At 38.5% G+C, this 18,414-nt stretch overlaps 1 protein-coding gene across 1 annotated transcript in view; it reads right to left on the reverse strand.

The window, feature by feature from the left end:
• Nucleotides 1-18,414, reverse strand: part of LOC150079264 (ATP-dependent translocase ABCB1-like) — a 350,147-nt gene that overhangs the window by 168,302 nt on the left and 163,431 nt on the right. The window contains exon 12 of the mRNA XM_090383010.1: nucleotides 166-367. Coding sequence (XP_090239136.1) covers nucleotides 166-367 — 202 coding nt within the window. The remainder of the gene's footprint in view (nucleotides 1-165; nucleotides 368-18,414) is intronic.

An 18,414-nucleotide genomic window follows, 5' to 3' on the forward strand; every position in this document is an offset into this window, starting at 1 on the left:
ACTGATATAATTAATCACATCTGTACTGGTTTACTGTAACAATAAATAATGATAAAAAAAAACACCATGAGTGCCAATGTAAAACCCTGTACAAAATTCTATAATATTAAGGAAAATATTTAAAAATTCAGGAATAATATGATTTTGAAGAATCAAATTCTATACCATGCTCACTGGTAGAATATCCAGTTTCATCGATAAACATCTGGTTAGTTACCAACTGGTGATACAGTCCTTTCTTATCCATTAATTCATCATGGTTACCAAACTCTACAATTTGCCCATTCTCCATAGCATATATCACATCTGCATCTTTAATTGTAGAAAGTCTATGTGCAACAATTATGGTGGTTCTACCTTGTCGAGCCTGAAAGTAAAGCAGGTGGATAAATTTTCAATAATCTCTACAGGTGATATATTCACAATTAAGGATAACACTGGTACACATGATTTTTGCTGAAAAACTAGTACATTTTCATTTCTAACTTCGAGTGAGTAATAACAAATTAGGTAATGCATGTACAAGCATTACATTTCAGCCATGCTTGATTTTTTCCTAAATTAATCAAAATTTCCATATCTTTTGATTAACAGAAGTGAAAAGTAATTCACTAATGAAAGTTTTTACAAATTATTTATTACTAATTAATTAACTAATAGCATGTAATAGGAATCAGACTGTAGGATAAGAAGACAAACGCATGGATTAAACAGCAAACAGAAGTAAAGGACATTTTTATCAAAACTAAAGAAATGAAATGGACTTGGGCAGGGCACATAACTCAAAGACATGACAGATGGACTAAGAAAACAACATAATGGTACACAAGAGGAGCTAAACGAAAACCTGGAAGACAACAACGGAGATGGACAGATGAAATTCACAAGTTTGTGGGTAATAAACGGCTGGCCATTGCACAAAACAGAAAGAACTGGAAAGTTTCTGGAGAGGCCTTCATCCTGCAGTGAACTGAAAATGGCTGATGATGATGATGTAAAAATAATTGTCATCATTTTGCTATAAAAATAATTATCATTTTGCTACATGCACTTTCGCAACATAATATTCATTTAAATTTGTGTAATAATTTACTCACTTCCTCCTGGATTTTAATAAAAATTAAGTTAGGATACATATTTCACAAATCTTCTAAAGATATGAAATTTAACAAAATAAGCAATTAGCAATGCTGGTTGGGAGGGAGGGGCTTTATTTTTGAAGTTGCAAACTTTCCTTATCCATTAGTTTTTTTTTTTTTTGTTCTAGTATAAAAATAAGCAAAAAAAAAAAAAACTGAAAACTATCAGATTACTAGAACCCGGTTGATACAAAGTTTAACAAAATATGTAATTTTTATGGATTTTTGATGTAGGTGTTTGATATGTGTAAAGCATTAGCATTAGCATTAGTAGGGACATTTGATGCAAGAAAGCAAGCTTATGCAGCATCAGCCAAAAAAAAAAACAAAAAAAAACCCCACTTCCACTTCACCCCTCTGTTCGTTCAAAATACCTGTCCAGCTGAGCCTTAAACTTATTTAGGCTATCAACCTCCACCACAAGGGATGGAAGTCTGTTCCACCAACCAACCACCCGCTGGCTAAAGGCAAATTTCCGCACATCTATCCTACATCTGTCTTTCCTCAATTTGAATTTATGCCCTCTCAGGTGATTTTTCTGAGCTAGAGGAAGAATCCCATCAGCATTGAGCATGCTTAAACCATTCAAGGCTTTATACACCTCTATCAGATCACCTCGCTGGTGCCTAGTCTCCAGACACTGTAATTTGCAAAACTTAAGCCTTTCTTCGTAAGAGCACCCCTTTGTTCCATTCACTAATCTTGTTGCCCTTCTCTGTACTCGTTCCAGCAGCTCTACATCCTTCTTGAAATGAGGCCTCCAGACCTGAATACAATACTCTAGGTGTGGCCTGACCATCGCCTTATACAATGGAATAATCACCTCCTTATCCCTGCTGGAAAAATTCCTGTATATCATTGACAATACTCCATGAGCTACTCTTGCAGCCCGTCTGCACTGCTCAGAGAACTTCATATCTGCCTGCACAACCACCCCCAAGTCCCTTTCATTCTCTACCACTGTCAGTGTAGTACCACAGAGTTGATACGTTGCTCTGGGGTTGCTGTTTCCCATGTGTAGTACTTTACATTTGTCAATGTTAAACTTCATTTGCCACCTCTCAGCCCATCTGCTCAACCTTTCCAGATCCTGTTGCAGCAGCATAGTGTCAGTAGTGTCCTTGACAACCCTGCCAACCTTTGTATCGTCTGCAAACTTGGACATTAAGCCCGATATACCATCATCAATATCATTTATAAATACAGAAAACAATAATGGACCCAACACTGAGCCCTGAGGGACTCCACTAATAACATCAGTCCACGATGAGCAGTGTCCATTGATTACCACTCTCTGTCTTCTCCCCCTCAACCACCCCTTTATCCATAGCAGCAATTTGCCTCCAATGTCACACTGCTCCAATTTGTGTAGCAGTCTTCCATGTGCAACAGTATCAAAAGCCTTTCTAAGATCCAAGTATATAATATCAAAGTTATTCCCTGCATCCAGTTCTTTTGTGACTGCATCATAGTATCCAATCAAGTTGGTCAGGCAAGACTTCCCCTTAACAAAACCATGCTGTGTCTGAGCTATAACTGAAGTCTTGTCTAAATGATCCTGCAGTGCTTCTTTAACCAGTGCCTCCATTAATTTTCCTGGAACAGAAGTTAAGCTCACAGGTCTATAATTACTTGTGTCAGCCTTTGATCCTCCTTTGTGAATTGGGGTCACATTTGCACATTTCCAGTCTATGGGTACCTCCCCTGAGTCCAAGGGAGCTCTCATAATTATGGCTAAGGGTTTGCTTACTTCCTTTGCTGCCTCCTTTAATATAACTGGATAGATCCCATCCACCCCGGGTGCCTTTCTTGTGTTTATCTTCAACAGTTTCTCCTCCACTTTACTCCCAGTTATTTCAAGATTCTGTAGCTTACTGATAGAGTTGAATACACCTCTGGCATTCCCCTCGCTGAATAACTCCTCATGTGTGAATGTCGATGCAAAATATTCATTTAGTTTGTTAGCTACCTGAGCAGGATCATCAACACTTGACCCATCCATATCCATATTGATGTACCTTTTTCCTTTTTCTATATGACGGTCGTGTTCCAAGCCGCTAAGTGGATTTTTCTTATTTATTGATTTGAAATTATTGTTTTTCTAAAACTTTTGATTTAAATTTAGTAGTATAACATTATTTTGTGATTTTTTGATTAATTTGGTGTATTTATTCTTTACTCGGCCTTGTAAAAGTATCAGTAAGGGTTTCCACGTGTTCGTAACTACCGCTACCGTTATTAACTTTCCCGCCATTGTGATACCGTACTAGATATACCGTAGGTTATATACCGTACTAGATAGCGTTAGTTGAACTTCGTTAGCAGTTAAATTGTACGTTTAAATAAATACATATAACGACTTAGATTACAAACGTAATATAATTAATAACATAACATAATTAATTAATAAATTAATAGAATCATGACTCAGACCAGAGCAGCAAAGCAAAAGGCTCAAGCTAATGGAAGTGCTGTGGCTCAGAGCAGAACTGAGGGGGGCAGTTGTCCTCTGACTCACAGCCTTATAAAATGCACTGTTTGCTTGATGTTTGCAGAGCAATCGGGTACGGGACATGATACTGCCAAGGGGGATATCTTTGTGTGTGCGCGTGATGCAAGGAGTGTATCGATATCAGGCAACAACTCGGCGTTCTTGTGGGCCTATATGAGAGCTTGAAGAACAGGGTGGATGCCCTCGAAGAAACTAAATTGAGGGGCCCATCAAGCTCTCAGCTGCCCACATCAACGCCAGAGCTTGCACTTGGGCATCGCATGACACAGAGACAACCCCTAAGGCAGAATGCGCTGGTCCCGAAGGAACTAGTAGTTGTTGGTGACTCTATTGTCAGGGAAACGGGGAACATGCTTTGTAAAAAAGATAGGTGGAACAGGACCAGGGTATGTCTGCCAGGGGCAAAGGTTGATGACGTTGTAGAGCGAATATCATCTTTTAAGGGCACAAAAGGTGATATAGTTGTACATGTTGGCACTAATAATATTAAGAGTAGGAGACCGGCAGAAGTACTTAACAAGTACAGGTCACTGTTGAACAAAAGCCGAGAATTAGGGTTGAATTTGAAAGTGTCTGCAATTCTGCCCAGACACGATAGGAGGGAGTATATGATGAGAGCCTTGTCGATCAATTCGGCCCTGGAAAGATTGTGCAAGGCTCAAGGGGTAGAATTTTTTTCAGCCTGGACTGTACTTGTTAACAGGAGAGATTGCTTCTACAGGGATGGGATACACTTAAATAGAAAGGGTGCAAGAATATTTGCTGATGCTATCGAGGCAGTGTTAGGTGGGTCGGAAAACTGCTAGCTTGGGGGGAGACAAACACCAATAGATTGACAGTAGCCACTGGCAGAGGTGAAAGAGATTCTTGCACTGCTTCTATTAGAATGAGCAGAAGCCTGAAAAACAAGATGCATGGTATTTCAGAGACTGCTGGGAGCCATTGTGGTACAAGTAAACACATGGGTTGTGTTAGGGTAACTAAGAATAGAAACAGGTGCAGGTATACTTGCGTGTACACCAATGCTAGGAGTTTAGTAAATAAATTCGATGAATTTGAGGTATTGCTCAAAACATCGAAGGCAGATATTGTTGGGATATCAGAGACGTGGTGTCACACAGATATAAGGGATGCGGAACTGCAATTTGGGGAGTACAACGTCTACAGAAAGGATAGACAGGATAGGAAGGGGGGAGGTGTTATGCTATTAGTTAAGAAACACATAAAAACCAAGGAAGTGAAGCCAGTCGACATCGCTGGACAGTGCAGTGTGGAGTCAGTTTGGTGTGACATAAACATTGGGAGATCAAAATTGAGAGTAGGAGTGTGCTATAGGCCTAATGACTCTGATGAGTATAATAAGGAACTGTACAGGGAAATAGAGTGGGCCAGTAAATCAGAGTGTCTTATAATGGGAGATTTTAATTTCCCAGATATTGACTGGAATTTGGGGGCTGGATACTCACACACTAGCAGGACTTTTGTGGATTTATTGGATGATTGTTTTCTACATCAGCATGTTCGGGAGGCAACTAGAGGGAGTAATACTCTTGATTTGATTATCAGCAGTGATTCTTCATGCATTAAGAATCTGCAGATAAATGAACCACTAGGTGGCAGTGATCACAGTGTGCTGAAGTGGGATTTACTCAAAGAGGTAACTACCATTAGGGGTAAAGGGAAGGGTTATTGCTTCCATAAAGGCGACTACGATGGACTGAGACAGTATTTAAATTCTATACAGTGGGACCAACTGATGATGTTACCAACAGCAAATTCAAAATGGGAAGCATTCAAAGAACTTATCTTGGAAGCTACTAGGCTTTACATACCAACTAAGAAATATTGTTCAAGGTTTAGGCCAAAATGGATGTCAGATGAACTAATGAGGCATATGGCAGAGAAGAAAAATGCATGGGATACTAACAAATTAACACATGACACAGAAGCCTATGATAGATACAAGTTGATATGCAACCAAGTTACAAAGGAGGTTAGGCAGGCGAAGGCAGATTACGAGAAATCCTTGGCAAGGGATGCAAAGAAAAACAGCAAAGAGTTCTTTACTTATGTAAACTCTAGAAGGAAAGGGATGAATCAGATTGGTCCACTTGATATTGATGGGTCAAGTGTTGATGATCCTGCTCAGGTGGCTAACAAACTAAATGAATATTTTGCATCGACATTCACACATGAGGAGTTATTCAGCGAGGGGAATGCCAGAGGTGTATTCAACTCTAGCAGTAAGTTACAGAATCTTGAAATAACTGGGAGTAAAGTGGAGGAGAAACTGTTGAAGATAAACACAAGAAAGGCACCCAGGGTGGATGGGATCTATCCAGTTATATTAAAGGAGGCATCAAAGGAAGTAAGCAAACCCTTAGCCATAATTATGAGAGCTTCCTTGGACTCAGGGGAGGTACCCATAGACTGGAAATGTGCAAATGTGACCCCAATTCACAAAGGAGGATCAAAGGCTGACACAAGTAATTATAGACCTGTGAGCTTGACTTCTGTTCCAGGAAAATTAATGGAGGCACTGGTTAAAGACGCACTGCAGGATCATTTAGACAAGACTTCAGTTATAGCTCAGACACAGCATGGTTTTGTTAAGGGGAAGTCTTGCCTGACCAACTTGATTGGATACTATGATGCAGTCACAAAAGAACTGGATGCAGGGAATAACTTTGATATTATATACTTGGATCTTAGAAAGGCTTTTGATACTGTTGCACATGGAAGACTGCTACACAAATTGGAGCAGTGTGACATTGGAGGCAAATTGCTGCTATGGATAAAGGGGTGGTTGAGGGGGAGAAGACAGAGAGTGGTAATCAATGGACACTGCTCATCGTGGACTGATGTTATTAGTGGAGTCCCTCAGGGCTCAGTGTTGGGTCCATTATTGTTTTCTGTATTTATAAATGATATTGATGATGGTATATCGGGATTAATGTCCAAGTTTGCAGACGATACAAAGGTTGGCAGGGTTGTCAAGGACACTACTGACACTATGCTTCTGCAACAGGATCTGGAAAGGTTGAGCAGATGAGCTGAGAGGTGGCAAATGAAGTTTAACATTGACAAATGCAAAGTACTACACATGGGAAACAGCAACCCCAGAGCAACGTATCAACTCTATGGTACAACACTGACAGTGGTAGAGAATGAAAGGGACTTGGGGGTGGTTGTGCAGGCAGATATGAAGTTCTCTGAGCAGTGCAGACAGGCTGCAAGAGTAGCTCATGGAGTATTGTCAATGATATACAGGAATTTTTCCAGCAGGGATAAGGAGGTGATTATTCCATTGTATAAGGCGATGGTCAGGCCACACCTAGAGTACTGTATACAGGTCTGGAGGCCTCATTTCAAGAAGGATGTAGAGCTGCTGGAACGAGTACAGAGAAGGGCAACAAGATTAGTGAATGGAACAAAGGGGTGCTCTTACGAAGAAAGGCTTAAGTTTTGCAAATTACAGTGTCTGGAGACTAGGCACCAGCGAGGTGATCTGATAGAGGTGTATAAAGCCTTGAATGGGTTAAGCATGCTCAATGCTGATGGGATTCTTCCTCTAGCTCAGAATAATCACCTGAGAGGGCATAAATTCAAATTGAGGAAAGACAGATGTAGGATAGACGTGCGGAAATTTGCCTTTAGCCAGCGGGTGATTGGTTGGTGGAACAGACTTCCATCCCTTGTGGTGGAGGTTGATAGCCTAAATAAGTTTAAGGCTCAGCTGGACAGGTATTTTGAACGAACAGAGGGGTGAAGTGGAAGTGGTTTTTTTTTTTTTTTTTTTGGCTGATGCTGCATAAGCTTGCTTTCTTGCATCAAATGCCTCTACTAATGCTAATGCTAATGCTAAAAGTGGACCAATCTGATTCATCCCCTTCCTTCTAGAGTTTACATAAGTAAAGAACTCTTTGCTGTTTTTCTTTGCATCCCTTGCCAAGGATTTCTCGTAAGCTGCCTTCGCCTGCCTAACCTCCTTTGTAACTTGGTTGCATATCAACTTGTATCTATCATAGGCTTCTGTGTCATGGGTTAATTTGTATGTATCCCATGCATTTTTCTTCTCTGCCATATGCCTCATTAGTTCATCTGACATCCATTTTGGCCTAAACCTTGAACAATATTTCTTAGTTGGTATGTAAAGCCTAGTAGCTTCCAAGATAAGTTCTTTGAATGCTTCCCATTTTGAATTTGCTGTTGGTAACATCATCAGTTGGTCCCACTGTATAGAATTTAAATACTGTCTCAGTCCATCGTAGTCGCCTTTACGGAAGCAATAACCCTTCCCTTTACCCCTAATGGTAGTTACCTCTTTGAGTAAATCCCACTTCAGCACACTGTGATCACTCCCACCTAGTGGTTCATTTATCTGCAGATTCTTAATGCATGAAGAATCACTGCTGATAATCAAATCAAGAGTATTACTCCCTCTAGTTGCCTCCCGAACATGCTGATGTAGAAAACAATCATCCAATAAATCCACAAAAGTCCTGCTAGTGTGTGAGTATCCAGCCCCCAAATTCCAGTCAATATCTGGGAAATTAAAATCTCCCATTATAAGACACTGATTTACTGGCCCACTCTATTTCCCTGTACAGTTCCTTATTATACTCATCAGAGTCATTAGGCCTATAGCACACTCCTACTCTCAATTTTGATCTCCCAATGTTTATGTCACACCAAACTGACTCCACACTGCACTGTCCAGCGATGTCGACTGGCTTCACTTCCTTGGTTTTTATGTGTTTCTTAACTAATAGCATAACCCCTCCCTCCTTCCTATCCTGTCTATCCTTTCTGTAGACGTTGTACTCCCCAAATTGCAGTTCTGCATCCCTTATATCTGTGTGACACCACGTCTCTGATATCCCAACAATATCTGCCTTCGATGTTTTGAGCAATACCTCAAATTCATCAAATTTATTTACTAAACTCCTAGCATTGGTGTACACGCAAGTATACCTGCACCTGTTTCTATTCTTAGCTACCCTAACACAACCCATGTGTTTACTTGTACCGCAATGGCTCCCAGCAGTCTCTGAAATACCATGCATCTTGTTTTTCAGGCTTCTGCTCATTCTAATAGAAGCAGTGCAAGAATCTCTTTCACCTCTGCCAGTGGCTACTGTCAATCTATTGGTGTTTGTTTCCCTCCAAGCTAGCAGTTTTCCGACCCACCTAACACTGCCCCGATAGCATCAGCAAATATTCTTGCACCCTTTCTATTTAAGTGTATCCCATCCCTGTAGAAGCAATCTCTCCTGTTAACAAGTACAATCCAGGCTGAAAAAAATTGTACCCCTTGAGCCTTGCACAATCTTTCCAGGGCCGAATTGATCGACAAGGCTCTCATCATATACTCCCTCCTATCGTGTCTGGGCAGAATTGCAGACACTTTCAAATTCAACCCTAATTCTCGGCTTTTGTTCAACAGTGACCTGTACTTGTTAAGTAATTCTGCCGGTCTCCTACTCTTAATATTATTAGTGCCAACATGTACAACTATATCACCTTTTGTGCCCTTAAAAGATGATATTCGCACAACGTCATCAACCTTTGCCCCTGGCAGACATACCCTGGTCCTGTTCCACCTATCTTTTTTACAAAGCATGTTACCCGTTTCCCTGACAATAGAGTCACCAACAACTACTAGTTCCTTCGGGACCAGCGCATTCTGCCTTAGGGGTTGTCTCTGTGTCACGCGATGCCCAAGTGCAAGCTCTGGCGTTGATGTGGGCAGCTGAGAGCTTGATGGGCCCCTCAATTTAGTTTCTTCGAGGGCATCCACCCTGTCCTTCAAGCTCTCATATAGGCCCACAAGAACGCCGAGTTGTTGCCTGATATCGATACACTCCTTGCATCGCGCACACACAAAGACATCCCCCTTGGCAGTATCATGTCCCGTACCCGATTGCTCTGCAAACATCAAGCAAACAGTGCATTTTATAAGGCTGTCAGTCAGAGGACAACTGACTGACAGCCTTATAAAATGATTTTTGACAGCCCATAACACAATTGCAAAACATATTTAACATAACTTCTTTTAGCAGTAGGTAAAAGAACATTACTGCCACAACTAGGGAACATTTGTCTGGTCTATCTGTGTCAGAGAAAAGGACAAAAATGAGTTTTTATGCACCCCAATCTAAAGTTATGGTCTTTGATTGGGGAGGAAGCTGTTTCTACCTTCAATGGAAAATATTGTCTTCATAGGCTTCTTGTAACAGTCACTTTCAAGGATACTAACCAACTGTCAGAACCAGTGAAGAAATATTCACAGCCATCTACCACTCACTAGAGGAATGGACCACTCAGACTGTGTACCATTGTGCCAGAGCTTACTGTTGTGACTTTGTTGAACACTGGCAGAACTAGCAGTGCCTGCATATAAGGGGTCCCAGGACATTCTGGAATAGCCAGCAATGAAAGAGCAGATCTTCCAGCCAAACAACCAGAAATTACTATTTCGCAGACTTTTCAAGTTCCATATACAGATTACAAACACATTATCCATAAAGTATGTTATAATAGCTAGCCACCTGGAAAGGTTGTCCAGGAAACAAACTCTACCAAATAAAACCAGAACCAAGGCTGTGGCTTTCCAGCTTCCAAAAAAACAGGCGAGATGAAATAATTTTTGGAAGGTTAAGGATTAAGCATACTCACCTCGCTCACCTGTATCTATTAATGAATGACAGCGCTCCCCAATGCTCATCACGTTATGAATAACTGACTGTTCATCATTTATTAGTGGACTGTCCCCAGTTTCTAAATATCTGTCAAACACCTTTAAATCATTTGCTAATGCACAGTTATCATTAATGTAGATTCTCGGAGATGATCCTAATAAAACAGAACAGGTATATATCATAAAAAATAACACCTATTACAATAAAGTTAGTATTTCATACTAACCATTTGAAAGACACAATATGGCCCTGGCAGCTTATGTGTTGTAAAATTCCATCACAACAACAACAACATATAAGGGATGGGTAGGTTGCCTGCATCTTCCTTCTAGGTATCCTATTTACAAATTTACACTGTTAAATGAAAAACAGGTATGCAAGTCATATATAAGTTCAACCTTAATGGGCATAGCAGAAGATGCCTTCAGTTTGTTTTCTATCAATTACAGAAACCAGAGAAGATTATCGGGAATACTGAAATTCCCTACAATATCTTAATTTTCTTTGGAGGCAAGAAATTATACAGGATATATTTTCAGATTCCAGGAGCCAACCATCATGACAGGTTGATGGTAGAGCTCTGTACTGTCTAAATATAGATCTGTTTCAATAAGAATTCCACTTGACTGCATACGACTTCATGACACTTGCATTTTTTAAAATTTGCATATACTTTAAAGTTTAGTTTCAAGCTCCTATAGCAGCTGAAGTTCCCTACCAGTATTTAATATTTTTTGTAGAACCTCTCTTTGAATGAACAAATAGGAACAATCAAAAAATTTTTTTAGACATTTATATCTGTCAGAGGAGAAAGTAGCTTTGGCATTCTTCAATAAAAACGTATCACTCGAGCCAAAGAAAGCAATGACACAATTGGCTCAAAATGCCTTGGATCAGTTGCACAAATGGTCTGAAAATTGGAAACTGAATTTAATGCTTCCAAATGTAAAGAGTTACTTTCCAGCTGGGGGGAGGGAGGTGGAGTGGAGTTAAATGTTCCAGGATGAAAAGAATTGGGGTTTATGATTCAGTGAGTCTTCCTAGCCACACAGTATAAACAGGTGGCTAGGAAGGCACATGGTTTTTTATTTATGACATGCAGGACCTTTGCAAGTAGGAAAAAGGAGGTCACTGTCCCTTTGAAGATGATAGTGAGACTGCATTCAGAATATTGTATTCAGGTCTGGAGGCCACACCTGAAGACAACATAGAACTTCTAAAGAGGATTCAGAGAAGGGCAACTAAATTGGTGTGGGGAGCTAATCTATGCCCATATGAAAAATAGCTTAGAAAGTGCAGCCTACAAAGCTTGGCAACTAGACATCTTAGGGTGCACCTGATAGAGGAGTATATAAGGCCCTAAAGGGAATCAATAAAATGAACAAAGGATGCATATTGTTACTCGAAAAAGTGAGAAGAACCAGGAAGGCACAATTCAAAATTAAGTAAAGTAACAGAAGGATGCATCACATGAAGTTTACCTTTTGGCAGTGTCATAGATCATTGGAATGAATTGCCTGCAATAGTGGTAAGGGTGATAATCTGTTAAAGTTCAAAGAAAAATTAGACAGGCACTTTTTTGAAAATGGTAAAGGTATGAATGATGGTTTTTTTTTTAAGTTTTTATTTTTTAGCAGATGCAGAAAAAGCTCACTTTCTTGTAACATTTAGCCATTATAATACTAACAGTAATATTAATAACAAAAATTAGGTTTAGTGTGACAATTACAAGATATTTTAACTGAAAAAATATTAATATTAAATAATTAAATTGTTCATTATAATGTAATAAAAAAGTAAATCATTTCCTGGATAAAAAATCTTTCCAACCAAATTTACAACTGGACAATGAGAAAATGTGGAGCATGAAAGTAATGTTCGTAAACACACACTACGTGTGATCTGACAAGTCCAATTAAAGGTGGCGTCATCTAATGCTACTTTCAACAAATTGTGTTAGAAGGCTCTTTTAAAACAATACTTAAATTGTATAGCCATATTACAAAAGTTGACATATTAAGTTAATGTAGTGCCACATAAGTACAGTGAAACCTCTGTGGACATCATGTCAGAAGAAAGTGTCCACTATAAGGAGGTGTCCACTTTTCAGAGGTCAGTGTAGCTAGTTTCAATAATTCAGAAAAACGAAATTCACTGTAACTGGTTGCTTACTCAGTGTTTTTATCAATTATCATACTACATATGTTTCAATTAATTAACATTTAATAAACAACACAATTTTTAGCAAACAGACAATTAACTTTTAGTAAAAATCAATATAAATGGCTTTGTTTAGCGCATTTTCATTATGGATAGCTTTAGTCCATTCATCATTTATTTATTCACCATTTTTGCTCACATATATATATATATTTTTTATTTTTTTATTTTTTTTTAATGTAATAGGATACCTGCCTTTAATGGGTCAAAACTCTCCCATTTTAAGTTTCTGCATAAAGCAAGAAATTTAATTTCTTATTCCTAGGAAACTTTCGACCAGTATTCCAAGGAAAAATTGCATACATGAACAAGCTTCTTATGTAGCTACTTAAATATCACCATTTCTCACTGCCAAAAGAAAGTAGTAAGTGAGAGCACAGGAAAATTGTTACAGTTCCTCATTCTAATAGCTTTTTTTTTAAAACCCCAAACACGCGAGGTATTAGAACCTATAGTACTTAGTACCGTGCTTGGGTTGGAGTTTGAGAAGACGAAAGAAGATATTTGTTGACATTGGACTTGAACTTCTGTAGACTGTAATTTTCAGGAAATACGTACAAAGGAAGGTTGTTCCTGAAAACGGCAGTTGAATGAATAAACAAGGAAGATGAAAAGTTGGTTCTGTGAGTTTGAAGTTGGACAGTAAATGAATGTTGGCTAGTGGTGGCACATGTTCAGACTGTTTTGAAAGAGAGAGAGCGGTGCCCATGGAAGTATCTGTAGAAAAGGCATGCTGCAGAAATATTACGTCTATGAGACAGCAAGTGGAGAGACTCTGTTAGAGAGGAGTCATTAATTAACCTAACTGCCCTTTTCTGAATCGAATCTAGAAGCCTGAGAGAGGTTTTGGGGGCACCGCCCCAGATGTGGGAACAATATTCTATGGTATGGCAGATTTCTGATTTGTAGAGAGTGAACAGCTGTTTAGAAGAAAAGTAATGCCGAGAGCAAAAGAGAAAACCAAGTTTTTTAGATGCAGAGGAAGCAATATTTGTAATGTGCTTGTGCCAAGAGAGATTATAAGTCAGGGTAATCCCCAAAAGAGATAAATCATTTTTCCTAGAAATTGGAGCATCACCAAAGATAAGCACAGGAGCAGAAGAATCTTTTTTGCAAGATATAAGACAACACTGAGTTTTAGAAGGATTGAAATCAACTAAGTTGTCTTTGCCCCACTGGAGAATTACCTGGAGATCGGCATTTAAGGAATTCGTAGCGGATATTTGAGAAGTTGAAGCTGATTGAGCAGGGCAAGATTTCTCAAAATGGAAAGTGGAATGCAATGTGCTATTGGCAAAACTATGGATAGGATTTCCAGTCAGTGGAAGAAGGTCATTAATATACAAGAGGAAAAGAGTGGGGGAAAGAACTGAACCTTGGGGTGGCACCAGCATTAGTGGAAAAGTTAGAAGACAGAGAGCCATCTACCATCACCTTCAGTGAGCGATCAGAGAGAAAAACTGGATAACCAATTACTAAAAACAGTTGGCAAACAATAAGATGGAAGCTTGTTTAGGAGACCTTTATGCCAGACACAATCGAAAGCCTTTGAGATGTCAAGAGCAACTGCTTGTGTTTCACCAAACTTTTCCACTGAATTTGCCATAAATGGGTAACATAAGCAAGAATATCACCAGTGGATCAACACTGATGGAATCCATACTGGCGATCGTTGATCAGGCGGAAGGTTTCTAGGTAGTTTAAGAGTTGGCATTTAATTGATTTCGCCATTACTTTAGAAAGAGTATAAGTAATTGCAATGGGACGATAATTGGATGCGAGGGATTTGTCACCCTTTTTAGGAACTGGCTGGATATGAGCAAATTTCCAAGCAGAAAGAAAAACACCTTTGGAATAAGAAAGTGAAAAAAGGTGGCAAAGAAGAGGAGTAAGTTCAGGAGCACAAGTTTTGAGAACAAGTGGAGAAATACCATCAGGACCTGGAACTTTCTTAGCATCAAGATTCGTCAAAATCCTTCTTATGTCCTTTTGACGGAAGAACACAGGAGGCATTGAACAGAGCGTGTTGGGAATGTTGGGAGGTGTTTTATCAAAATCATTAATACATGAGTTGGAAGAAAAATGGGATGCTAGCAGGTCAGCTTTATCCTTGGCTGAAGTGACAACAGAACCAACTGATTTTGACAGAGGTTTGGAGCAGAGATGGGCAAAAGTTGCGGCTAATAGCTTTGGCGAGAGACCAGAATGCTTGGCTACCATTAGGGCAGGAAGCAAGTTTTCTACTTTAGCCTGTTCAAAATCTAGTTTGGACTGATTAATAACTGCTTTACAATTGTTGCGAGCTTTGGTGTAGGCAGAAAATGAAACTGAAGATTTGGAAATAAGCCAATTACGACATGCAACATTCTTCTCTTGAACAGCCTTAGTACATTTATTGGAAAACCAAAGTTTAGATAAAGGATGAGATTTTAAAGTGGAGTGTGGAATAAAGGATTCAATTCCTACAAGAATAATTTCACTGACATGATCGGAGCAAACGTTGACATCAGAAGTTTTGAAACAGTATCACCGAACTTTTCCATTGAATTTGTCCATAAATGGGTAACATAAGCCAGAATATCTCCAGTGGATTGACACTGATGGAATCCATACTGGCGATCGTTGATCAGACAGAAGGTTTCTAGGTAGTTTAAGAGTTGGTGGTTAATTGATTTCTCCATTACTTTTGAAAGAGTGGAAGTAATTGCAATCGGGCGATAATTGGATGGGAGAGATTTGACCCTGCTGACGCTGAAGCAGTTATGAAAGTTAATGTCAACCATCGCAGTATTTTTTATTGAATATACAGGAATATAGAATGTATAGGGCACCCACAAACCTCCTTCACAAACTAAAGAATTACTGTGTGAATAGGATATGTGAAACAAATCTGAAACTACTTCAAAGTGATGGAGGATAGATATCTTCAAGTTTTTATTCACCAATTGGAAAATGTGCATGCTACAATAATGACAGCATAATTTCAAAATTCCAGCATATTACACACATTACACAGCTTGGTCAACTTGGTATCTTGTAGGTCTATTTGATGGCTTCTTTTTAAACTGTTTGAAATTTACACATAACAACATTGGCAGATTTCTTGTTGAACTGACATACACACTGAACCTTCTCAGGATTGGTAAATTCTTCTACGATTACAGTTTTGTGACCATGTGCCATCTACTATAGAGCACTTTTCTGGCTGGAATATAAAAACTTGAAAGTATTCCCTATCATCTGAAGTGGTTTCAATTTCGTTTCAGTTAGGTACCTTATTCACACAATAACACTTTAGTTTCATAAAGGAGGTTTTTGGATACTCCATATTTTGTGGACTCAGAAAATCTTCTCTGGACTACTGGTCAAAATTCTCTATGCAGTCCATTGGTAGTTTTTTTTTTTTTTTTTTTTAAGAAATGTGTTATAGCTTTATTCTTACTCTTTTTTTTTTTTTTTTAATTCTGGAAACAACATTTCTCAGTTTAACAATTTTATTCTTTTTCTGAGTGATACATAACAATAGAAATGCATCAGAAGCTGAAATAATTTTATAAAGATTCCTAATCAGCAGGGATGAGGGTATTAAAGACAAACAGTACCATTTGCTCCATGAGTAATCCATGGTCATCATAGTCTAATTGGTATTGATATAATGACCTTGATCTGCCTTCATTTCAAATTTCTGCTGATCAACAAAAAGGCACATGTGTCAATTACCTTTGAAAGTGTCCCATCCAGGATGGTTCAAAATACCAAAGAGGACACATATTAAAATGTCTGCATCTGTATTAGAAAGTGCCTGTTTTAGAGACGTTGTTTAATCCATGTATGGGCTTGGCACACCTAGGGTCCTGAGCTGGATATCATCATTCTTCTCTTTCTTGGTGATTCCCTTCTACTTCTCTTTCTCTCTCTCTCTCTCTCTCTCTCTCTCTCTCTCTCTCTGGGTAAGTCGGGGATTTTTTTTTTTTTTTTTTTTTTGGCTGGTACAGCATAAGCCTCAGGCTTCCTTGACACATCAGCCATGTAGCTAATAATAATAATAATTTCCTACTGCTTGCTTTGTGACAGACTGGGTCGAGGACATGAGCCTTGAAAAGTTGAACTGGCCAGCACAGTTCTAACCACAATTCTATAGAGAATCTGTGGGATGAATCAGATTGTTGAGTGCATGTGAGAAGAAATTGCCCAAAAAAACAGAGCTGAATTGGTCATCAATTTGAAGGCTAAATGGCAAAAAATATTGGTGGAGAGTGTTCTGTGGAGGTTAGAGGCTGTCAATGTCTAAAGGTTACAGCATACATTATTAATTTTCCTGTAGATATGCAGGTGTTGGGATATTAATAGTAGGGTGGTGTATGTGGGCATCATTTTCTTACATATCTCAGGGATAAAATATGATTAATAAAATTTTTAAGCTAAATACATGTAGGCAAGAAAATTCATTTTTTCTTTCGGTTCACATCATTGATATTACCAAGTAACAAGCTACATGTGCATATTTAGTGCTGTGAATTAGCTAAAGTACAAATATGGCAATTTATATTTCTCATGAGCCTTTAGTGTTTTAATAAATTTGATCTAGTGGTCATGTCACACTTGTAAGTCTAATAATAGGATTACATTCTGTTGTCCTATTCAGCTACTTTCTAATGTTGGCATTAAGGTTAAAGTCATGTAGCCAGAATACTACTTTATTGTCTGAGATCTAGTTAGAGTTTAATTATAAGAATTAAATTATCTATTTGAGAGAGAGAGAGAGAGATTTTTACCTAGTTTTTCTTAGACCAAAACATTTTAAATATGAGAACTTTTCAACCTCTATAACTATATGCCAATAAAGAACAAAATATTGAAATGATGCACAAACATAGTTTTATCAATAACATCAATACTACAGAGAATAAGGTGAGATGTGGATTTGCTGAGCATCATCAACACAAGCTATTGTGGAAAGTAGCTCAATATTATCAATATTATTTATGAACTGAAATGTTTGTAAAGCATGCATAGCACAGCAATTTTTGTGTAAGGATGTGCATGCACTGCCTTCCTGGAAAAATGGCTCATGTCTCCTACTGCATTTTTTTTTTCTTTTGACATGAATAACGTCTATGCTGAGGGTACCCTACAGTGCTCAGGCAGTCAAGGAAAGTGAAATGTCTAACCGCTATTATATCTCCGAAACTAATAGACAATAGTATAAACAATTTAAACTTATTTGATCAGGTATATAATGCGGTAAACGAATATGCAAGAAAAAACTAGAAATTTTGATATTTAATATAATTTTTTTCGAAAAAACTAAAAAGTTCACATTTTGGTCATTTGCCGTTGTACCTTGGTTACTTTCACTCTCAATAACTTCTAAACTATGATAGATAGACATAAACAGTAAGTGATAAAATTGTTCAGTAGAAAACGTAGTTTTTACATCTATAAATAATTTTGATGTAGCTCTTATGGTTCCCGAGTAATAGCAATGCAAATTTGAGAGAGTTGAAAAATTCAAGCATTTTCAAGTTTGTTTTCACAATATTTTGAAAACTATAAATGTTAGTTTATAGTTTTAACTATAAACTGTTGTTTGTTTTGTCGGGTTTTAGGAGCATTAGCAACTAAGGCCATATTGCTCCGGGATATGCGGTGGTCATTCCTTGACCTTTCCGCATCCTCCGTATTTGGTGGTGACGGGCTCGAACCCCGGTCTAATCAAGAAGCGTGTGCTGCGCACTGCTGCTCCTTCCCACCTGGCTACGGAGGCGCCTCCTAACTATAAACTAACATTTGATGAAAACTATAATGAAAACTATAAAAAAACAGTAAGCAACAAAATTGT

This window comes from Mastigoproctus giganteus, chromosome 10 (genome assembly GCF_048544385.1).
Source record: "Mastigoproctus giganteus isolate SK-2022 chromosome 10, ASM4854438v1, whole genome shotgun sequence".
Lineage (NCBI taxonomy): Eukaryota > Metazoa > Arthropoda > Arachnida > Uropygi > Thelyphonidae > Mastigoproctus > Mastigoproctus giganteus.